At 40.0% G+C, this 24882-nt stretch overlaps 1 protein-coding gene across 16 annotated transcripts in view; it reads right to left on the bottom strand.

Moving 5' to 3' along the window:
* KDM6A (lysine demethylase 6A) overlaps positions 1–24882 on the bottom strand; it is a 171390-nt gene that overhangs the window by 15398 nt on the left and 131110 nt on the right. For all 16 annotated transcript variants that reach the window (XM_075430978.1, XM_075430989.1, XM_075431023.1 and 13 more), the window contains 6 exons: positions 7625–7754; positions 6032–6137; positions 5019–5224; positions 2484–2545; positions 2308–2382; positions 434–582 (listed from right to left, as the gene is read on the bottom strand). In XM_075430978.1, coding sequence (XP_075287093.1) covers positions 434–582; positions 2308–2382; positions 2484–2545; positions 5019–5224; positions 6032–6137; positions 7625–7754 — 728 coding nt within the window. The remainder of the gene's footprint in view (positions 1–433; positions 583–2307; positions 2383–2483; positions 2546–5018; positions 5225–6031; positions 6138–7624; positions 7755–24882) is intronic.

The following is a 24882-nucleotide window of genomic DNA, read 5'->3' as shown; positions in this document are numbered from 1 at the left end:
AAACAGCACTATTCAGTACGGAGGGTTGAGTCCTATCCTCAGACAATAAAGAATCCAAAAAAGTAAAAGTATATTGATCTCTATGATTGCACAAGACCTACTTTGGAAGCCTATAAAAACTTTAAAGGCATGTAAAATACAAATACTGTCCAAATATATAAACCCATCCCTTTTTCCCCTTAGAGAATCCAGTATTGCATGCAAGAGGTTAGTATGGTAATTACCTAGCACTGCAGAAACCCAGAAATATGCACTGTAAGATAATTTAGTACTTTGTACACGGAGAGTTCAGTTAAACAAGAAATTAAAAAAATACTGAATATGTACAATTTTATCATGTTTAGACATGCTGTAAGATACAGAAAATATGTGTAGTTAAATCAATACCACGGCAGTAGAACCTGAGTTTTTCATGCAAAGAGATCATACTCACCTGGCGTTCTGCTTCCTGGAACCTTCATGTACAACTGCACTGTGTTCATGCCCAGGATGGTATGACCAACATGGCTTAGAAGATTTCCTGCTGATACCACACGTACAAAAGCAGGAAGCTTTGTCAGTTCATGGAGTTGCAACTTCCACCTGCAGCAAAACAGCAAATTGACAAACTGTGAATCCCTAAAACTCTTACAAGAGTTTGAGAAATACAAACATTTTCAAAAATTGTTAGAATAGGAGATAAAAGAGCAGACAACCTACTGCTATATAACTTAGCATCCCTTAAGAGGGAAGTTGAGACAATGCAACACCCTTCTTGACAGTCACACAAATTTAAACAACAATTTAATTTAAGGGTGAGCTAAAAGCCAGGGTGACCAGACTCACTCTTGCAGTTAGCCAGCCTGCTGCTATACTGTCAGAAAATTCGGCTGGCAATTTACACCTCTGTGTACATCTTTCCCAACTGCTGTGACCAAAAATGAAGTTAACCACATGCATGTGCTACAGAACTGAATACTTGCATTAAGAAAAACACAGATCTTCAGACGCAAAAGTCCCAGAACTTAAGAGTGGAGCTCTGTAATGTCACCTAGTCACCTCTTTTAATTTTAAAATACTTCCAAATATAATCACAAATTTGACAGGCTAGTTAAGGGGAAAGATAGTTTCGTAGCAAAAGCTGAGACTGCAGATCAGAAAATCAGGCATCTACCCGGGATCCTCAAGAACTATTTGAAATATCAAAAGCCAATTCCCTATGAGCCTCAGGTTAGTTATGCTTTTAGGTTAATTTGAAGTCTCTCTCCCAACGGTTTGCTCTGAGTGCTAGTTTATTAGCAACAATTTTGTATCCACAGATGGAATTTTCTTTAGAAAAAACAACATCGATATTTAAAAGTTTATAACAGTCTCTAATCACATAGATACATACACATATTGATCTTTCAGGAACTATACCACAGAAGACCTCAGCATCTTCAGTGGGCCTTACTCCCCAGTTCAAACACCATAACCTTTTCTTCTGCTCTAATGATTGAAGTAGATCAGAATTCTTGCACTGCAGCTGGCAGGACTGACAGCCTAGACATGCTGGATCTTTTATGGAAATATATACTAACTAGAGATTGAACCAAATGAAAAATTATTACTGGCCAAAAAAAAGAAATGCTTTCAGTGTATTTATAACACTTACTGATGTTTTTGTGAGCTATCTTCACCTGCTCACAGACAGTGTAGACTAAAGAATACAAAATTTATTTCTTTGGGGCGGGGGGGAGGGGAGCAGTTCTGGCTGAGGTATCATGGTTTATCCACAGGTAAGCACTAGTCTGGTCTTAACTACGTGTTTTGAACCCTGTTCCTGGATAGAGAAGCAAGAGCTATGAAAAAGTGGAAACAGAAAGGATGACAGTAGGAACAAAAGGAAACAAAAACCAAGTAACAAAAATCCAGACAAACAAAAAACAGGTCAATCTTGCAATTTCTGTGCAAAGACTGAAAACCTGGTTGTGTCAGAAGTAATTAAAGTTGTAAGCACACAATTTAAAGCCTCAGAATGAAACAAAGCGAATATATTAGAAGGAGGACTAGAAAAAACAGTTTCTGATGGATGTTTAAGTTCATTTCTGGAAGAGAAAAAAAAAAAGATCCGGGGAAAAAGCTTGAAAAGAGATTTTAGGGTGAGAAGGACTCTTAACAATAGTTAGAAGACCAAAACTAACAATTTAATTGTGGAAATGAGGTGTGCAACTGGAATTGGGTTTATCAACAGACTGACTGATGTCTGAGAAGAACACATTGGTTTTGCAGAAAGAGTATCATACTGCAGAATACCACTGTGAGCAGGAGAAACTTTAATCCACTTACTTTTTGTCATCTGACAAGTCAATGTTGGTCCCAAACTTGATTGTTTTAAAAGGTCCTCTTCTCCTCCTCCCAGAGCTGCAAATACAAAAAATGTAATCAGTGAATATCAAAATGGGAATGAAGTAAAAAACCACATAAAACCAACCAGAGAATTATCACAGTTATACCAAACTTACTTATCAGAAGATGTCGATTCATTATCTGAGTGGTCCTTGTGACTTTTCTTCTCATTTTCCTCCTACAAAATGCCATTGTGGAAATATTTTTATATACACATATAAACAAACATTAAAGTAAAAATACATATAAAATACATAGGTATAAAGTGATAACATGTTCACAGACATAAGTACATTTGTTTAGAGATGCTGGTACAATCTTTAAAATATCTGTATGTAAGATTATATGTGAATACTACTGTTATGAAAATAAAAAATAATTAATCAAAAGCTGTTGCAAAAAATTTGTCATGACTACAAATTCAGTGAAGCTCAGGCCAGACAACAGAAAATATCTACACTGTAAATATTTCTGCTAGCCTACATTACAGTTGCAAATGAGTATGTTGGCTTGATTCATTATGCAAGTGAACTTGAATCCAGTTTTAAGGAATACTGTTAACGTTTTTAGACTAGAACATTTACCTTCTTTCAAAGTCAAGCAGGTCTCCTGATATGAATCTAGGATGACTAATATTTATAAAATTGATTTTATAAAATCCATTATATAAAATCTTCTGAATTTTTCATAGCCAAATGCTATTTTAGCACTGCAGTAGCTAGGACCATGACTAGTGGAAAAAAACCTAACCAATATTAAATGACGTAATTTGATCTTTTTAGCAGAGTGGGCTCAAAGCCCTGTTCTAAAGACTTCTTTTTTGGCACATAGGGACATAGAAGAAAAAAGAATAAGACAAAAAGGAGGAAAGAACTGCCTGGAGGCTATCCAAGATCTCTGGCTTTGAATGGGATTGTTGTTTAAATCTCAAAGTGCCCTATGTACCTGAGAAAGTCTTATTCATCCTTTGAACGAAGGACAAAGAGAAACAAAAAGGAACCTAGTGATGATGGATTTATCAAACACTGCAAGACACCTTAGAAACGCAATGTAATAGTTGTTAGAGGAATAATAATAATAAAAAAGATCACTTAGGGCAAGCCAAGAGAATTGTGTCTGTAGAAAGAAGAAACAAGGCTTTCATTTGAACACTGTGAAAAGTCACCTAAGGACAGGTCAAAGCACTCTCAGGTAAAGGACACGTATGCTTAAAACAAGGTCTTTTTGATTTCCGAGGGAAAAATTAATATCACCATACTGAAAATTATTTTATGTATCACGTTTTTACCACCAATTTGTAACAGTGAATAAAAAAAATCAGAAAATCCTGCAGTTCACTTCTGGGTGCAAAACCAAAGTTTAGGCTTTCCTGCTGACAAGCTGGTACGTGGCCAATTATGTAAGCTATTGAATATGTACTTCACTGGAACATTCTATATATAATGTTCTCCATCCACTCTGGCATGGTGTACAAGAATACAATACTGCTGCAACAGTTCAAGGGACCAGAAAACTTCAGCTGATATCTTATTTAAATTTATTACCATTGCAGAGGAAGGAAAATCCCATTTATGTCCCAAGTGCTTGATGATTTCAGTGCTCCCCACTTCCTAATGGTATTCCTCTTCCTTTTCCTCATCCTGTAGCAGTCTCAACCCCTCCTCTTTTCTTCAGCTACCAATCTAATCTAATCCCTTTGTTTCTAATCCCTTCCTTGAATTTAGAATTTTTCTTCCCTTTCTCACTTTGCTTCCCTTTCTCACTTTGCCATTTCCTTCATTACTTACATTGCCACTTCTGTGGAAAGGCACTGAAAACTGTAATAGTCAATACCCCACCATTGGTGTTTTCCCTATTTTCTAGTTAACAATTGGCCAACAATATTTTTTTTGTCTTAGTTTCACCTTAGCCTGATCTTTTTATAACCGCAGATAACATCAGCCTTCAAGGAGTGTCCATAGCTAATTCCAAGGATGTGCTCACTACTTTAGCAAAAGTATTAAAAAGTAATACCAATAAAATCACATTTCGAACATTTCACTCTGTCACATATGCCTAACAACTTCTAAATTCAATAAAAACTGTTCTGTTTGGAACCCAACAATAACAAATATGGAAAGCATGAGCCATTCTTCTGGGGAAAAAAAAGAGTTTTATATTTATATATTTTATATATTTATATATTTTAATATTTTAAACTGTTGTGCTGAAAGACAAGTAGGAGTGTAAATTTCTTATCAGCCACATCCAAATTAATTCAGGATACTATGAAGAACAAATGAATTTGATTGCAAAGAGTATGTGAAATTAGAAGCAATACAAGTTAAAAAAAAAAACATCTTAAGTCCTAAATATTTCAATATGTATTTTGACATTATATGAAAGCTTAAGCTAACAAGCTTTTAAAGTATGTAATCGCCAGTTTTACATTAAGAAAATTAAGTTTTACGTTAAGCTTTTGGGAGGAACATCGTATACACTATTTGACCCTCTATTCAAAGCAGACTTTGTAAATTTACCTGTGCTCTTCATACTAATGGAAATGTCTCCTTTTCCCTAACAAGGTCCGTTTGTTTTCAATAGCCATTACTAATTGGTTCCAGAGGTAGTATACAGATTGTAAATACCTTAAATAATAACAATGGATTTACCCTTAAAGACTCCTGGAACGACGAGGCCTGGTACTGTGCATATTTAGCAATTGTTGTATGAGATCTACTGCTTTCACAACGCCAGATTTTCTTTGTTCCAGTGGGGTCCCAGTTTTCATCTGCTGGCTGCAGTAGTTGTGTCCGTACTTCTACTATGTGTTCATTATTTGCTTCTACCAATGTCTTAGTAGAGAAGAGTCCCAGATCTAATAAACAGCAATAAAATTCATAAATGATGAGTAAAATATAATAGAAGTTTCAAGAAGACGTTAATACTTCAAGTTACCTAAAAGTTTAAACTAAAGCATTTTTCCCCCCTTAGCCTCCACAACACAGCCTATTGTTAAAATGTTAACATTTTTAACAGTAGGTTAAAAATTAACAGTCATGATTAACACTCAAAAAACTTTTCTGCACACAACAGTAGAAGCTTGGAAAGAACTTGGCAGCTACTGTATGGACTATATTCCAAGAAACGTTTTACATGCTTTGTGCAAAAAAATCTGCAAACAATGTTGAAATCTATGACCAATAAAGTATTTTTCAGACTAGTTTTATGAATGCGTTTCAATCATGTAACACATTTCCTACCAGCAACAATAATTTTTCTATCTACGAAGTTCAAAATATTATAGACAGTCAGATTACAGGTCATTAGACCTAAACACAAAGACACGTAGCCATAGTTTTCATTGGGAAAAAAAGTATCCATAAGCTTCCACATCCACAGCTCAGCTCCTCTCTGTACTCAACAAAATCTGCTGGATTTCTTGAGGTTTTGTTTGGTGATGATCAAGATTAGACACAGTTGCAAACTGAGAAATTACACATTACCCTAATTACTTGGAATACACAAGTAATACAGTATTACAGAAATAAAACATCCACTTTCAAGAACTGGCAGACTTCTTTTAAAAAAAAACACGTTTTTTTTTCCAAAGTAAAGAAACAAACACACAAAAAAACCCAACAAAACCAACCAACCAAAAAAACACCACAGAAAGTAAACTTACCTAATTTAAGCGCTCCAGCAAGGCCACGTATTACAGTAACAGGGTTGTTTGGATTTGTACAGAATTGATGTAAAGGTGGAAAGAAAGCATCTCGTTTATTTTCCAACTGTAAAATTATAATGGAATATTAGATGCCAGATGAATTCAGACTCCTTATTTGTAAAATAAGAAAGAATAATTTCAAAAAAAGAGGAACACAAAGACAGACAGGAATGTTCTCCATTTTGCTGTACTGTGGGGAATGAACAACTACATCATACAACCCTTTCCATGTTAAAAGCTAGGTTCACTCCTGAAATTAATTTGTTACTGCAATTTATTTCTTGGCATGAATTATTCCCAGGTTGCTTCAGCTTTTTCAACTCAGGTTTCCCGCAGTTTCTTTCTTTATCTGACAGTAGCCTTGTACATTCTTTGTATGTACAGAATTCTCTGAAGAGCAAGGTAATACATTTTCTTTACAGAAGTCAAAAAGCTAATTCTACAGATAATGTATACAAGAAACCGTATAATTGAAAACACTACTCTCACAGTGTATCTCACGTTAACCAGAAACGGTGACTTGATCTTCTTACGCACTTGTGCATCTATGACCTCAATTTTACGCCACAGTCTCCCCACCTCTTTTTTTTTTTTCCTTTTCAAAATTGTTGTGAATCTTTTAAAATGCTGAAGACATCTCTTTCAATAAACAAAACACAGAGTTCCTAAACACTGGGACTCTTGCTGGCACATCAACACAATGTGCTGCAACATGGCGACTCACCAGCTTTGCACGGACTCAACAAAGCTGTGACAGACTTTTAAAAAGGTAGATTAATTCAGATGCAACACTCAGAGAACAGCTGGAAGCATTACTCCTTCCAACTTAATCTAGCTCTCGCACAGACTGCTTGAGTAGTATCACACCAAAGTGCTGACTGCTTCTGGTCCCCAAGCTGACTAGGTTTTCACACCAGCTGTATGGATATACTACAGTTTATTCTTCTGTTCTCAAGCAAGTGGACAACTTACAATTTATTCTTTTATTATTGAGGAAGTTAGTTCAAGCTTTCCTGAAGCTATTATGAAACTTCATTTTCAGAACAGAAGTTTTAATGGTTGCAGAAGAAAGTACTATGCAACTAAAACCTGCCTTTTCCTAATGACATTTTGCTCTTAACATCACCTCAACTTCTATTAATTCTTTCTTTACTATATTTTGAAGCAGACTGTTAGGAGAGTTTAGTCTAATTACTTGCTTTTATACCTAAACTCTCACTTGCAAGAAGTGTACATACATATTTGAAATATTGTATCTAATTAATTGTTTTGCTTATTCTGCCAATATTTTGAGTATTAAAAAAGAAATTTAAAAATTCTGAAGTTTTTTTCCTCATTTACTGAAATTCTTACTATACAAGCACTTTAAGTGTCAAACTAAGTCTCAAAATTTTCTTTTAAGGTTAGCATTTTTCCTGCTTACGCAGAGCACTGTGATCAGAATTCAACTGTGAATAGTGCATCTTTAAAATAATTACATTCTGTAATTCAGATATCCAAATAATTACAAAAGACAGTCAGCAATGTACTTCTGCCATTAGATTTACTTACATAAATACTAGGTGTAGGTGGATTCAGCTTGTCCTTTGGCAAGGGAGGGTACGGTGGAGGTGGTGGTCGTGGAGGTGGGCATTTATCCAATAGAATACTACTGTTAGATAAGCCATTTTTACCCAGATTCCTAAAAATAAAATAAAAAAAAAAAAGAGCTGCCTCTGTCAATACTTGACAAATAAAGTATGTATTTGTGTCATCTCTTCTGCAAAATAATGATGTATAAGGAGAAACCGTAATTCAAGATGCAAATAAAGCTCATATTTTAATCAAGAATTCTCAGTGTATAATTTGATAACATTCAAAATAATTCCCACTTTGCCTGCCAAATCTGAAACACCACCACTATTAGTTAAAAATATAGTAATTTTAAAAGCAAGTATGACTCATTTGACAAAATTTAACAGAGAAAGCAGGTTTCAACTAGAATTAGAGAAGAACCTTATTAGGTCGGCACTGGCTGGCAGTGATCCATTCACAGCAGCTAACGCAGTCCAGTAATGCTGTGGATAGCACTGTGGCAGAGCACAAAGTCCAAAAATGACAATGCCTCAGCCAAAAACCTGCCAAGTCACAAAACCCAACTACAACTACACCAACGACACTTAACTGAACAACCACCTACCCCTCTCTGAATTACACATTTTGAAGCCAGAAGCTGCCACTGCTGCATAATCCATTTGCTTGAGCAACAGACGAACGGACCTACCCTGAGAAAGTTGCTTTGTCAACTGCTGGATGCGTACTTCAGTGAGAATTTCGCTTGTTGTATTTGCAGTCTTTCTCTAGAGATTTCCACATGTGGATAACTCACCGTAGGTGTGGTAACTTTTCCTATAATGAATGACCTGAAAAATCTGCATTCTGAACTTTGTCTATACTCAATTTCCAGTCATCCAGTCATTATCACCAGGAAAGTATTTATTAACAAAACCATCCCTTAAATTTTTGTTTGTTAAAAATGACAACTACTTCAAAATTCTTCAGACTAAACACTATTCAAATCCTTCTTCACTAGCTGTTGTTGCCACCTCTCAACACCCCACAAAATGGGATATTTCTAATGCATAGTTTAGTCACTTAACGTCATAAAACTCACCGGTTACAAAGAAGTTGTTCTGGTTACAACAGTCTCCAGCAGCAAACACATCTGACTTACAGTAGATGAAAAGTCCTAGCAATAGACCTTGTCCCTTCAACACAGGAACTGTGATACTGACACCGAGAAACATCGTAGAGCTGGATGCTGGCATGTGAGAGCACTGCTTCCAATCAAGCTGCCACAAACCACGAGTAAGATGGACTTGGTGCTTGAGATCAGATCAGACTGCCTGTTACGACTAACACTTTCAAGAAAATGAGCAAACATCTCACCTACCCCAGGCTGCAAAGATGAGCATCCTGAGAAACCGGTGCTCATCATGACAAACACGTCAGTCATTCAGTTCAGAACTTAGGCCAGCTTTTTAACTCGTACATTGCTCTCCTGACAGAAGATCAGAGTAATACATATTTAACAACTGTCTCCAAAGCACGCCTGTCAAAATACCAAACACTGCTTATTCCTTGTGCTAGGTGAGTCTAATGCCAGTGTAGACTGCAACTTCAAAGAAACAGCAATGTGGAAGCTTTGATTAGGCATTATCGAACTTGGCACAAACCGCACTGACCAATGTTTAATGTCTGATGTAGTTCTTGCAAAGACCCTAATGACCCCCTCCCCCCCCCGCCATGGCAATATAAAAATCACCATCACCCAAAGAAATTTATAGACCAAGTTTGCATTAATCTGAGGTTCAGACCATCTATACAAAGTGCAACTATAATCTGAATAGCAGGTGTTAGAAGTGACTATTAATCTCGGTATTACCAAAATGGGAAATAAAACCAAGAAAAGCAATGCATATTATTAAAATTGACAAGAGAACTATGACAAAAAATTCAGTTCTAATTGATACACAGTTCCCAGGCAAGCAAGATGAGAAAGACTAAACCTGAAAAAAAGAAAGACATTGCTCAGAACCAGCATGACTTCAGCTACTGTAGTCACAACAAGACAATCACCACAGCAAAAGCTCAGTAAGGCCAGGGTACATGGGGTCTTCAGGGAAGGGAGCAGTAGAGAAAGAAGAAACTCCCGTATGGTTAAGAGAAATTACAAGTCTGAAAAGGCAAAAGTGATACAGAAGAAACCAGGCACTACGAAGGAAACCATCACATGAACAGAGATATCTCAGAAACCCAGCAGTTGAAGTCGATACTCCCAAATGTATGCCACAGTTTCCCACTGAGTTACTAAAACCCTGTGTGAAAATTTCAAGAGAGGAAAGGGGTGAAAGAAATGCAAAGTTGAGATAGGAAAACGCTCATAATTCAAGTGGCACAGGAAACAGATGGGCAGATTAGAAGTTTTCTTTAACAGACCAGTTTCACTCTATCATCTTTTTTTGTCCTTGAATCAGAGTAACTCAGAATAATAATACAAGAGAGCTATTAAGTAACAGCACTGTTAATTGATAGTGTGCAAAACAGAGCAACAGAAATTATAAAAAAACACCACAGAAGTACTAAAAGGATTTGCTACTGGCACCTGAAATGAAGTGGTGTGAGTGTCCACTGCCAGCCTCTCCACCTCTGGAAATACAGAACTATGGCCACTGCACAGAAAGTGAAAGACCCTTTTTGACCACAGCAACCGTGAGGGAAATCTCACACATCTCTGTTTCAAGAGTGTGTTTTCTGTGAGAGGATTTCATGCTGGCTGAAAGAAGCAACAGATGCAATGCTCGAGAAAAAACAAGCCTGATTTGGGCTCCAAAAAGAAACTGGATGGCCAAACGGTCACCTACTACACTGTGATGGAGGAATGACGAGGACGGGCTTCATTCATCTAAATCGACTTTCCAAAGGGAATTGGCTGTTCAGGCAGAAGAACACCCTTCATTCCCACAGAATGGGAAGAGAAGGCAGGAGCAGCTGTCAGCCTCAGAAGGGTAAGGACAGGGGCGCACACTGATGGACAGCGTTGACTCGGGAAAACGCTGCAGCTCTCAGTCCTCTGCAATCTGCTTGACGGGTAAACGCAACAACTCCTCACGCAACTGCTTTACCCTGAGGACCAAACTCAAACTGCCATGCTTATGAGGGACACCAACCGCTACGGATGAAGCAGGTACTTGGATTTCATGTAATTATGGGTTCTCTTGAATAATTGATCACCAGATTCATAAAGAAATCCTTTTTTTTTTTCCATTTTACTGCTTTCTAGGATACACTCCCACACCTTCTAAAAACAGTTTACAGCTTTCAGTCTTTGAGAACAACTTCCCCTCTGGCTGTACCAAAACACACAGTTGACCAGAAGCAGAGGTGTGACCCAACTTGCTTCGCAACAGTCACCCGTCCTCTTCATTATTCTCCAGTCTGTGCTTTTAGCAAACATTAACACATGTGACCTAGAGATTTTCTGACAGAGACAGACGGATTAGCCTGAGATGACGCCTTCATCTGTCTACCACACTTCTTTCCCTGGAGTTGACTGTTTTCACTTCATGGACAACCCAGTAGCTTGTTATGCAGCTGACCCATGGGACAATGACTCCAGCTGCTCTAGCCTTAGAGACTCCACTGTCAGAGCCCTACATCACTACAAAAAAACAAATAAAACAAGACCAAAATCTGATCCCAATGCAACATCACTGAAACATCTACAATTGCATGAAACTTCTCAGGTAGTTGCTATACACTTCACAGCTACTATGTGGACTTCGCATCATTCTAATTATCAAAAACAGATACCATGCAGGTTTAAAGCCAACTGTGTTAGACAGCCGTATTAACTCTATTATACAGACTCTCAACTACATTAAGAATATTAAAGTTAACATGATAAAAGTTATTTTCCAAGAACCAGGAGCCAGTATAACTAATTACTATCCTTTACATTTATTAAATTAATCACCTCAATAATTATATTATTTTGCTCAAGCGTAATGTCAGACCGAGAGCATTACGTTTATTTCTCAAAAAGCAGTTCCATAGTGCCTTTGAAGTCCTCTGGAACTTATTCTGTTTTCCAAGAACTATAAAAAAACCCCCGTATGAATGACAAACAACAATTCTCTGGCCTGCTCCTTCAGAGCTCATGGATGTATGTTATCCGGGCCTCTGACTTACAAGTGCCAAATATAACTATAACTGCTGTTTAACCTTCTCCTTGATTACAGCGAAAACAGTGTGTGTTACTGTTCTCAGGATGTGAACATCTTATCTGCCTTTATCCCAAGCGCAGCACAAAAATATTTACTGAACTCTCCTGCCTCTATTGACTAGTCTAATAGCTCTGTGCAGTCATTAAGCATTAGTTGTTTTTTGTATTCCTTCTTTTTCATTCTTGGCTATAGTCTTCCTCTTCCAAACTGCACTTCTGAGTTTTCTAGAACTCTTAGCTTCAGCACTTTTAAAAATATTTGCCCTTTTTGTTTTTAATTGGGAGACTGTGACTTCTTGATGAGAACGTTCCTAAACAATTCCAGTTATCCATACATTTGAATTTTAGGTACACTTTACACGTCAAACCAGAGTAAGTTACAATTATTTGCACAGAAACAATTCTTTTATTGTGAAGTCAGTCTAAGTCAATTATTGTTTGAGGATTAGCTGCATGAGAATTAACAAGGTTTTACTGCTCAAGAGTTATTATGAAGAACAAAATTAATACCCTTCTCTTTCCCAAACAAAAATTACATTAATATAAGGAACTGTGGATTTATGCAACACTTTATCTCAAATCTATCACAATTAATTAATCTACAAAGAAGAACGAACAAAGCATTTTTAAAACGTGGCTGCAGAAGGAATCAGTTGAAGCACTGGGACGCACAGTACTTACTTGACCCATTCAAAGTCAAAATTCAGTCCTGATTCAAAACAGAAATACCCAACCTTTCTTAATAATTAATGGATACAATTAATTGCTTTCATACTTAAAAATTATTACAAAAACACAGAAAAATGTCTGTCAACACGCATCACTCTGGGAAGGAGGCAGTTATTCACGACGCCTCACTTGGGCTCTCTGCGGCTCACCTCCCCAAGCTGCTTCTCTAGCCAGCGCAGAGAGATGCGCTCTCAAAGGGGAACATAAAGAGATCAAGTCAAGCTTACGTTACGCTTAAGTGCATGTAATGCCAGATAATTATACAACCTGTTTATCATGCAATTCTCTACCCCAGCCTTTCACAACCAGGTACTAGCTGGCAATACTCCCAGAGACCTTTCTTTTTAAACCTATAGAAAAATCCTACAATAGAATTGTGGATTTTCTCATTATGCAAATATATTTCTTACAATTTTTTAATTCTGTTCTGGTTTTGACCTCAATAGTATGGGTTGGCAGTGAATTTCATAGGTTAATTACATGATATGTAAGAAGTGATGCTCCTTTTTTTTCTTTTCTTAATTACTTTTACATCTTTCTGTTCTATTTCATTTGCTAATCACCTTGTTTTTAGGCTATAAAACTAACAGAATCACATTAATGACTTATGTAAGAAAAGCACTGTAACAAGTGGTACCCAATTTGTTCGTATGCTTGCCTTCCCCCTAAACTATGAATCTATCACGGTTTTTTTACACCCAGATAATTCTGCTTCCCATCTGCAGATTTCTGTATTTGCCTTTTGAAACAAAACGGAATGTCTTACTCCAAGCGGGGTTTAGCTTGTTTAGGAATAATATTTCAAATTTTATTCTTAAAACTTCTGCTATGATGAAGTCGACTTGCCAGAAGTAATGTGCCTTTAGGGCAACTGAACTATTTTATTTTGCCTTCAAACCAAAAAAGTCCTTTGCTTACAGACAAAGAAACTCCCAATAAAACAAGAATTGCTTTTGTTGTTTTTGTTTTTAAGAACAAAATACAAACTTAATCCAGCTCCTTTCTCCGCAAAGTACTTCCCCTCAAATAGATATAGGCTCTTTGCCTCTCGATTGCAGAGTTCCCAAATCAGTGACTCACTAACTGACTTCACAAAGCAGCCTTAATTGCCAGGGAGCAGCACCTTCAGAAACATCAGCCCAAGTTGGCTTCTGCCCCAGGCTTCAACACAGAGCCCACCAAGCAACGTCTCTCCACCTCAGCCTCTGCATCATTTTCCCACTCCTCCTCATGAAGCTTATTGCCTACGCTTGGGTACATGCTGGCCATTTCTCAGACCCTTTTCCAGACTCTTTAGCCCAGACCATCTTCTGTTAGCCGCCGTCCTATGCTTTTACCATTTAGCAAGGTCCCTTCAGAGGCAGCTCACCTCTCCTGGTCTCCTGTCACTTTCTGTTCTCAATGGATTGCTCTCTACTCTTCCTCTTTGCAAACCGAGTGAAAACAGCTATAAAAAGGCATGTTAGCACCTTCTAACACGCATTACCATCAACCCTACACCCCTCATTTGCGTTCCCCAATTCAGCCAAACTGGTAAAGCTCTTAAGTTCAGAAATGACATTAGAGTTTTCAAATTAGTCTTTCCATACATCACCATAAAAATGACAACAGCAACTTACAGCTGACACGAAGTTGCCCAGATATCCAGCTGGGATCTTTACAATTGTTTGAGGACCTCTTGCATGGACTTCTCTAGGTCATTATCAAACTAAGGCTTTGTTTGGAGCTTTGCCTGTTCTTTCAAGGCTGTGAACAAGCTTTAAGAAATAATGATTAAAAAAACCCCTAAGCTATTTCTTACTTCTTCTATAAGAAAGAAAACAAGTCAACTCAGAAACTTCTCTCCTGCTTAAAGACAGGGCTTGACCTCACGTCAGTTTTAGAAAGGGCAAGCGATGGACCTCCTTAACTGAGCCATATACTGGATTTTTAACATCACGCCTCCAGGATGTTAATTAGATGCACCAGTTGAAATACAGAGCTAGAAATCAGCTCCTTTCACTTCAGTAGAAATAATCAGCTCCAGTGTTAATTCTCAAGCCTTGTGATAACGTTTCATTAATTCTCCTTTCAGAAGGATTGCTCACAGGGAAAAAATACTTACATTTCTAAGAGTACAGAAAAGAGCTTTTGATAACAGTCTTTTTAAGGAGACCTGATACACAACTAGACAAAGCAGCACACTCTTCTTTTTTCCCACGCATTAACAATTTGCTTCTCTAATAACAAACTCAGAGCAGTTATTCCTAGCATATTTTCTTCTTCTAATCACACAGTTTTCACTTATGCTCAGAATTACTTGTGGGGTTTTTTTGTTTGTTTTTGTTTTTAATGACCTCAACAGAGGATTTTCTCTAGGAATCTAAGGAAGGATAATTAATTTAACAGTACACTCTTTTATCCATTATTTTACTCAGAGGCTTAAAGAAATGTAGTTTACTGTGTAGACAGTTTACCAAACATAGTAATTTAGTTGTTTTATAACCACCTTAAAATTTACTGTCGCGATCAGTTTTATTGGTAGGGAAGACTAACCAAAACACACTTAAGACTTCCCAGAATCACCTCCTCAATTCTCTTTCACCCTAACACCCCGATAGCAGTTTAACAAGATGAGTACATTTGTTACCCTACTGTTCTCCAGAACAGCGTCTTAATGAGATTTGCATATTTCAGTCAATAGCTCAGCTACTGCATTTCTAAATTCCCTGTAGCTTTTCAGCTAACATTGTCTAGCCCTTCAAGGGAAGCTCCTTGTAGAAGTATCAATTGCTACGCCAGCACCTTCTGTTTGACCCTTTCTCAGCCTCCTAAACAATCCCATTTCACCGCGTGAATAGAACAGGTCTCTGTTAAATATTTCTTCAGTGTTCTCGCAGAGGAAGATGGATATAAAGAAACTTTTCAGCCTCTGCAATGATCCTGCCCTACTTAAGCGCTCACTTTGGAAAAACAAAACATTTACGAGTCTGCTCCTACAGACCAGACAACCTATTCACATATAATAAAAAAAGAATCAAACGGAGTTTCTATTTGGCATGTGTTTTGCGTTTTAGGATACAAAGCACCTCCTTTCACCTAACGGCTTCACTTGAGCAGCTTTTATTAAGACGACACTTGCTTACTTCAAGCAAAATTACCATCTCCTAGTATTTATTTTTGCCTGACTACTTCCATTTTTATTTTACTGTAATGCATGATTTCTGAACCCCTTTTCTAATAATTGCTTTTACATTAAAGAACACCAAACTTCCATATCTCTGATGTTCATTCGAACTTAAGCAACAAGTAAAATCCTAGCAATATTAACAAACAAGTCAGATTCGGTGGTTAGTATTATTATGTTGCTTCTTGATAAAGTCCCTCCTGTGAGATGAGAAACTTCATTATAGTGCAGTTCCCTATCCTGTAGTAGGTCAACTATAGTTACACTGTTAATCAACTCTTGTGCATTACTTAATCCCAAACTGCTAATAATTTCAGGTATTTTGTGCTCTAAAAGCACAAATAAACCTGTAGCATCTAAAAGATGTAAAAAATGGCTTCTCTCTTACACAAGACTTTTTCTTAAATCTGTTAAGTATTTGAAAAAAGGAGTATTTAACAAATAGACTTCTGAGGAATTTCAGTGTGACTTACAAGTAACATAAACACTCTGGTTTGAAAGTAAGCATATAGTAAACAGTGCCAAATGCAGAATAATGCAGAAAAAAATAAAAATGATTAATCTAGTGTTCTATAAAAAAGCAAGTTACATCCACCTGTTCCTACCTGTCAAAAATGTCTTTTTTTCCCCTAGAGAATATCATAACAACAGGGCAACAGACTATCAAGTAAATACAGTCAGCAAGGAGAATAAGGTAGAACATAATTATCCGTATTAGAGATGAAGCCAGCATGTCTTTCTGAACATATCAAATGTCACGTATGTGACAACTGGCAAGTATGGATACATTTAAGGCTCAATCCAGTGTAGCTCCAATATATAAAAACTGATTCTACAGGACAACTCCCCTCTTCCTGTGCATGGCAGATGTTTGGGTTTTTGTTTGTATGGGATTTTTAAAGAAAAAAAAATTCACGTAATTATTTTCAGGTTTTCTATTGTGGATAGCTTTTATGCAATTTTTACAGTAATTCTAAAAATCAACACTTTTGATCACAAATTCATTTTTGTACCTCAAGATACTGCTTACAGAGACAGCACCCAGATGCATCAGTACTACAGGAAGTACTTTCAATTCTTTGTTTTTTGCATTACCTTACACTGTGTTAAAATAAAGGTTAACATGCACTATTGAAGTTCATACTATCTGATGTATTAGTATAAAAACACCTTCTATTCTACTGTACATGAAGGTTGACTTCTTTTGCAAATAAGCAGGGCTTTCAGCAGAATATCTTTCAGTATTCTCCCCTCTAGCCATTTTTCCCTGTCAGTCATGCACACAGTATCTATGACAAGGGTGTTCTCCCCAGAGGTCTGCTGCTGAGGCTTCATGTGCATGCATGCATACCTTCAAACTCTATGCATTTTAAAACAAAACAAGGGCTAATCAACTAGTTAGTACATGGCTGGGACAGCCGTATCCTCAAATTTATGTATGTAAACTGTCAGACACATAAGGATGGCAGGGAAAAAAACTATTACTAATATATTATATAGTGGTTATATGGGGTTCTTATTTCTATTCGTACGAAAAAAAAAACCCATGTAGACAAGACCTTTTCCCTAACAGGTAATCAGCCTCAGCACAGATCAGGAACAGTAACAACGAGCACAGCAGAATTTTCACATATGGGAAATTGTCTGTCTGCCTTTACACTTCAGGCTTACCTGCTGCAATTGTTACCTTCTTGCCAGTCCCACAAAATTTCTCTGAATCTTTCGTTATTATTAGAAGACATATGCAGCCACTTCCCAGCAAGCATACTTTGACCAGGAGAGATCCTGTCTCTAAACTTTGTAAAAGCAGTCCCAGCCCAGACCGAAGCATTTCTTGACCTCCGAGCTGCTGTAAAAACAAGTCTCTCCTGCACTTTTCCCATCGCTCATATTACCTCACCACCCAGCTTCTAAGTCCTCTCCCTTGCTGAATTCAGGTGCAGACAGGCTGAAGAGGGAGCTCTCAACCTCTACTCGATAAGAAAGTAAGCGAAAGGCACATCTAACGCTTCTTGAGAGCCATCTGCATACTACAGGGGGCAAAATACCAGCTTACCTCCCTTGAAAAATCATGATTACGTGAGCCTGGGAAAAGTGAGGGCTGTATGAACCCGAGTGAAACACTGCAGAAAAAGACAAGAGACCTGCTCACCACATTAGGAAGCATTTTTTTAAGGATCAAGATTTCATCATTATAGTCCCTGAATACCGTTAGCAACCTCTACGTACAATTCAGAGCAGAACCCGGTATCATCCCAGTGAGTCAGCTAACGAAAGCACAACAGCAGCACCCGACCAAGCGGAAAGGATGCCTGACGTGCAGGTCACGGCAAAGAGCTGTAGGTTCTGGCCAGGCTTATAACTCGGCCCTTCTGCACGGAATTCCCAAGTCCGAGCCCCTCCTGCAACGGGGTGCAGCTAGGAGCTCACAGCAGCTAGCTGTCACGACGCGTGACGAGAAGCCGGCTGTCGCGACACCAGCCCGGGCTCTCGGGAGCCGCACGGCCGCGCACCGCGGCACTGCCCGCAGCAGGGCCCACCGGTGCGCAGGAAAGGCCCCGCGTACGCTCCTGGGCCGCTCACAACATCGCTCCGAAAATCTCTGTTGCTATAACGAAGGCACCGTTCTTGAAGTAGAATCAAGACAGAAAAACAGCTTTATTAGCCTCCCTTTATTTTAGAGATGAAGTATCACTAGCAGCACTACCTCCATCAATGAGCACAAAAGCACAGCCTTGTATTAAAAGCCGGTTTAGGATTTTTGTCGTAAAATGTTCAACACTTTGCTTCTGAACACAAATTGCAGATCTCGCCTATAAAGAGCTTGATAAATAGCGCACTAAAACAATCAAAACGCAACACCTGACTGAGGGAACACACTTCTCATTACTCTCTCAAGAACGCTGCTTGCAAACTTCTCCAAAGCGATTTCTGAAGACACAGATCAGCTAAACTTCAAGAAAGAACCCTAAGTCTATTTCTTTTATGTCTATTTGCAACGCACTCATCCTAACACCAGACATTGAAGTTGTTTTTGTACTTCTACTAGCAAGAACGCATACACGGTCCCCAATAAAAAAAAATGTTAAAACTCTTCATTTTACGAATGTCATGGGTGTAGAAACCTCACTTGAAAATGAACATTACAAGACTTTATATTTTAAAGATGACAAAATAAGCTTGCTATAGGTTTTTTTTCCTCTCTTCTAGGAAATTTATCTTTGTAACAGATACCTACGGACCGCTATAACACCCATGATCAGTACTAAGTCACCAAATTCCAGTACATTAGAAACCAGTAACTCTCAATCACAGCAACAGATGCAGCTTTTTTGCATTTAACTGACTTATGTGGGTGCAGTGAAAGGATGTAAACATGCTTTCATCACTTTTTTAACATCAAAACCAGTAACGTTCAAAAGCGCTACATTTGCTGTATAATATTTTGGAGTAAAATATATTGAGATGGTAAAAATTCCAAAAAGAATTCTGACACCAGAAAAATACAGGTAACATTTTGACTAAAAGAACTGTAAACACAGCTCAGTATGAAAAATAGTGGTTAGAGTACAAACCGTAACATTCAGTGACCACGTGCTTATGACTAATAGGACCTCTGAACTTTACAGGCATCTTACGTAACTTTTCCACAAATGGCAACAACCATAAGACATGGATACAGAAATTACAGTGCTCTAAATGGTGATTTCAATTTCTCAGCATGCTTGGATTTCAAATAAAATTCTTTTGAGAGAGGAGGCAACTCTTTCCAAAGACCACCTAGAAAATCCAAGGACACTGTGATAGTCTGCGTAGGGAAGGCTGTGAGCAGTAAGCACAAAGAGCGAATTTACAAAACCAACTATCTGACAGGCTCCCTGCTACCACATGTAAGCATGAGCTCACCCTACCTTTGAAGGAGAATTAATTTCTTTTGAAAAGCTTTGTCGACACTGTGTCTAGTGGAGTTTGCTCACTTTCAATGGAATAAACTGTCTTCTGTTTAACGCATATTAAGACTGATAACATGGTGCATTAATACCAGACAGTTACAATCGGTAAACACAGAGTTTACACTTAACTAGCTTTCCCATGTAGATAAAGTTTCGGCATGTAACAACATAAAAGCTATTAGAGGAGAGACGACTGAATGTCTCAAACTTCTCTATGCAACTAACACATTTATGCCTATGTAACTAACACATCATACTTCTGCCTGCCAGCACATTCATACTCCGCCGGCACTCCAAAGCACCTACATACTCCAAAGCTTCATAAAGGAACATTTATCCTTCTAAGTAAAGACAATATTGGAAGTACTGTTGCCTGCTTTAACGCAAAATTAAGCCAGCCACTGAAATAATTTTCCATTTTCATCACATACATTTTAAGTGTTGGCACTTGTAACACTGTCCATGAAAAACTCCAATACTTTAAGATGCCTAAGGATCTCACTCTGGTAACATTTTTTCAGTGACGACACAGCATATGCAAGAAGAGCAACACTATATGCAGAGCTCTGCTATTGTGCAGGATGTCCAAATACAGGGCTGTAAGTGGTGTGGAGGGGAGAAAAGTCTCAGAAGGTTTAAGAATAATCACCAAGTCTTAGAAAAAAATTTATTACTGCTGTGACAAAATATGTCTTTCCTTGATGCACGCGAGTCTACGAAATTATCCTTTTTATTGTTAGAGCCTGTATCTAATGAAAGAGTTGGATTTGAAAGAGACTCTGAAAATGTGCTTGCTGGATATAACCATCAAACCGCAGCACTCCTGACTTTTGCTGGGGGTTCCTACCCTCTGATAACTACACTAGTGCTACACCAATAACCCAAATTACGCAGCCCTCACAGATGCACTTCCATTTCTTTTTCTTTGGGAAGAGGGTGGTGTTTACCTGCCATTTTTGGTGACTTAACAGCACTGAGGTAAGAAATAAATGGCTAAGAAGCATATAGAAATGTCAAGGCTTGAAGCCTTGTGTTTCTGCTACACTGCTGTTTAGCAAGACAGACCTAGGAACCACCAGAAGTGTTAAGGGAATGCATTTAAGTGGACTACATGGATATAAAATGAGCCTAATCATTCTAGTGTCAATATGCCTGTTAAGAAGATGGGACTTATGCTTCAGAGATGAACACTGGCACATTTAGCTGCAGGAGTTTCAGATATTACTGCCCTCAGTCCACCGTCCTCCTCCACCAGAGGCCACCGGTGGCTGACTTTGCTGCACTTCTACACCAATGTATCTACACCACTGCAGCTTACTGCACAACGTCTTTGCCAAAAGTCACTGCTAAGAAGCATCATCTGAAACTTCTACACCTAGCCTTCCACACTCTGTGCCGTCCTGTATTACTAGCAATGAAGACACCAGGGAGAACACTGTGCAAGCTGCACAATCACACTGCAATCTTTGCCAGGTTTCCTAGTGGTTAGCCTCACTTTTTGCCTTAATCAATTATGCATCTGGTCTAAGATGATTCAAGCTTACTGCCTAAAGACAAAACACGACAGTAACATACCTGCTAAACTGCAATATACAATGGACCAAGACTTACACTTCTGAAGAGTCAAAACTATCCACACTGTAATGCAACACACAACTAGCTGAAATACTGCATTTTTAAAGCACAGTCCACCACATGAACAGGTCCTATGCCTGAGCTATAAGTACTGAAACCACCACTATCAAAAGAGCCATCTCTTGTACAGAACTGGAAGGACAAGCTCATGGACCAGACGGGCGAGTGACCACTCAGAGGAACACCAACAGGTGGGAGAAATGGGCCAACAGGAATCTCACAAACTTCAGGGAAAAGAAATGCCAAGTCCTGCACCAGGGGAATCACAGAATCACAGAATAGTAGGGGTTGGAAGGGACCTCTGTGGGTCATCTAGTCCAACCCCCCTGCCGAAGCTGGGTCACCTACAGTAGGCTGCACAGGATCTTGTCCAGGCGGGTCTTGAATATCTCCAGAGAAGGAGACTCCACAACCTCCCTGGGCAGCCTGTTCCAGTGCTCCGTCACCCTCAGAGGGAAGAAGTTCTTCCTCATGTTCAGACGGAACTTCCTGTGCCTCAGTTTGTGCCCATTGCCCCTTGTCCTGTCACTGGGCACCACTGAAAAGAGCTTGGCCCCATCCTCCTGACACCCACCCTGCAGATATTTATAAGCATTTATAAGGTCCCCTCGCAGTCTTCTCTTCTTCAGGCTGAACAAGCCCAGCTCCCTCAGCCTCTCCTCATAGGGGAGATGTTCCAGTCCCCTCATCATCCTTGTAGCCCTCCGCTGGACTCTCTCCAGTAGCTCTTCATCTTTCTTGAATTGGGGAGCCCAGAACTGGACACAGGACTCCAGATGGGGACTCACTAGGGCAGTGTAGAGGGGAAGGAGAACCTCCCTCGTCCTGCTGGCCACACTGTTCTTGACGCACCCCAGGATCCCATTGGCTTTCTTGGCAGCCAGGGCACACTGCTGGCTCATGGTTAACCTGTCGTCCACCAGGACACCCAGGTCCATCTCCACAGAGCTGCTCTCCAGCAGGTCCACCCCAAGCCTGTACTGGTGCATGAGGTTGCTCCTCCCCAGGTGCAGGACCCTGCATTTGCCTTTGTTGAACCTCATCAGGTTCCTCTCTGCCCAGCTTTCCAGCCTATCCAGGTCACGCTGAATGGCAGCACAGCCTTCTGGTGTATCTACCACACCTCCCAGTTTGGTGTCATCAGCAAACTTGCTGAGGGTACATTCTAACTCTTCATCCAGGTCGTTGATGAAGAAGTTAAACAAGGCTGGGCCCAGTACTGACCCCTGGGGGACACCACTTGTTACCAGCCTCCAACTAGACTCCCTCTGAGTTCTGCCATTCAGCCAGTTCTCTATCCACTTCACCGACCACTCATCCAGCCCACACTTCCTGAGCTTCCCTAGGAGGATATCATGGGAGACTGTGTCGAAAGCCTTGCTGAAGTCGAGGTAGACAACATCCATGGCTCGCCCTTCGTCTACCCAGCCAGTCATGTCATCGTAGAAAGCTTTTAGATTAGTCAGGCATAATTTCCCCTTGGTGAATCCATGCTGACTACTCCTGATAACCTTCTTTTCTTTCACTTGCTTGATGATGGCCTCCAGGATAAGCTGCTCCATCACCTTTCCCAGGATGGAGGTGAGGCTGACCGGCCTGTAGTTCCCTGGGTCCTCCTTCTTGCCCTTTTTGAAGATTGGAGTGACACTGGCCTTTCTCCAGTCCTCGGGCACCTCTCCTGTCCTCCAGGACCTCTCAAAGATGATGGAGAGTGGCTCAGCAATTACATCCGCCAGCTCCCTCAGCACTCGTGGGTGCATTCCATCGGGGCCCATGGATTTGTGGATGTCCAGATCACTTAAGCGATCCCTCACACAGTCCTCCTTGACCAAGGGAAAGTCGTCCTCTTTGTAGGCTTCTTCTCTTACCTCCGGGGCCTGGGATTCCTGAGGGCCAGTCTTAGCACTGAAGATTGAAGCAAAGAAGGCATTCAGTAGCTCTGCCTTCTCCGCATCCTCCGTCACCAGGACACCCGCCTCATTCAGCAGCGGCCCCACATTGTCCCTAGCCTTCCTTTTGCTGCTGATGTAGTTGAAGAAGCCCTTCTTGTTGTTTTTGACATCCCTTGCCAGCTTCAATTCCAGGTGGGCCTTGGCCTTCCTCATCGCATCCCTGCATGCTCTCACCACGTTCCTGTACTCTTCCCAAGTGGCCTGCCCCTCTTTCCACATTCCATGGACCTTTCTCTTCTGCCTGATCTCTGCTAGAAGCTCCTTGTTCAACCATGCAGGTCTCCTGCCTCCTTTGCTCGATTTCTTTCTCAGGGGGATGCATTGCTCCTGTGCATGGAAGGAGTGTTGTTTAAAGAGCGACCAGCACTCATGGACCCCCCTGCCTTCGAGAGCCCTGGCCCACAGGATTCCTCCCAGTAGCTCCTTGAAGAGGGCAAAGTCAGCCCTCCTGAGGTCCAGGGTTTTGATCCTGCTTATCGCCCTGCTTCCTCCACGCAGGATCCTGAACTCGACCATTTCATGGTCACTGCAGCCGAGTCTACCTCCGACCTTCACATCCTCCACGAGTCCCTCCTTGTTTGTTAACACAAGGTCCAGCAGCATGCCTTTCCTTGTTGGTTCCTCCACCACTTGCATCAGAAAGTTATCATCGATGCTCTGTAGGAACCTCCTGGATTGCGCCTGCCTAGCTGTATGGTCTTCCCAGCTGATGTCAGGGTGGTTGAAGTCCCCCATGAGAACCAGGGCCTGGGACTGTGAGGCTGCTTGCAGCTGCCTGTAGAAGGCCTCATCAACCTCCTCCTCCTGGTCAGGTGGCCTGTAGTACACACCCACCATAATGTCACCCTTATGAGCCTGTCCCTTAATTCTAACCCACAAGCTTTCAACTTGTTCCTCATTTGCCCCCAGGCCAAGCTCAATGCATTCCAGTTGCTCCCTCACATATAGAGCAACTCCCCCACCTCTCCTTGTTGGCCTGTCTTTCCTAAAGAGTCTGTAGCCATCTATGACAGCATGCCAGTCATGCGAGTTGTCCCACCACGTTTCTGTGATGGCGACCAAGTCGTAGCCGTCCTGCTGTATAATGGCTTCCAGCTCCTCCTGTTTATTGCCCATGCTACGTGCATTGGTGTAAACACACTTGAGCTGGGCTGAAGAGTAACGCCATGCACCGGTACGTAAGAAAACCAACAATTTCACTGTAGGGGTGACCAAATACTGGAACAGCTTATCCAGGCAGGCTGTGGAGTCTCCATCCTTGGAAGCATTCAAAACCTGGCTGGACATGTTCCTGAACAACCTGTTCTAGCTGGCCCTGCTGTGAGATGGGAGGTTGGATGTGATGATCTCCAGAGGTCTCTTCTTGGAGCTCCCACCTTATCCATTCTGTGAATATTTATCAGTTTTGCAATGAGCACACTGATTTGTAATGACAGACCAAATCTGTATGACTTACTTGTATCAAGAAAAAAAAGATTTTTAAGAGCTTAATACCAGCACTGAAATTTTTTTTTTTTTTTTTTTTTTAAACAGTCATAATTTCCAACACCTACATTGCTGCTGCGGTTTCTTATCTAAGGAAAAGTGCTTGTATTGCACCTATAAACTAC

The sequence above is a fragment of the Opisthocomus hoazin genome, chromosome 1, assembly GCF_030867145.1.
Source record: "Opisthocomus hoazin isolate bOpiHoa1 chromosome 1, bOpiHoa1.hap1, whole genome shotgun sequence".
Taxonomy (NCBI): Eukaryota; Metazoa; Chordata; class Aves; order Opisthocomiformes; family Opisthocomidae; genus Opisthocomus; species Opisthocomus hoazin.
Note: the sequence above shows the minus strand (reverse complement) of the source record. Positions and strands in the feature narration are given on the sequence as shown.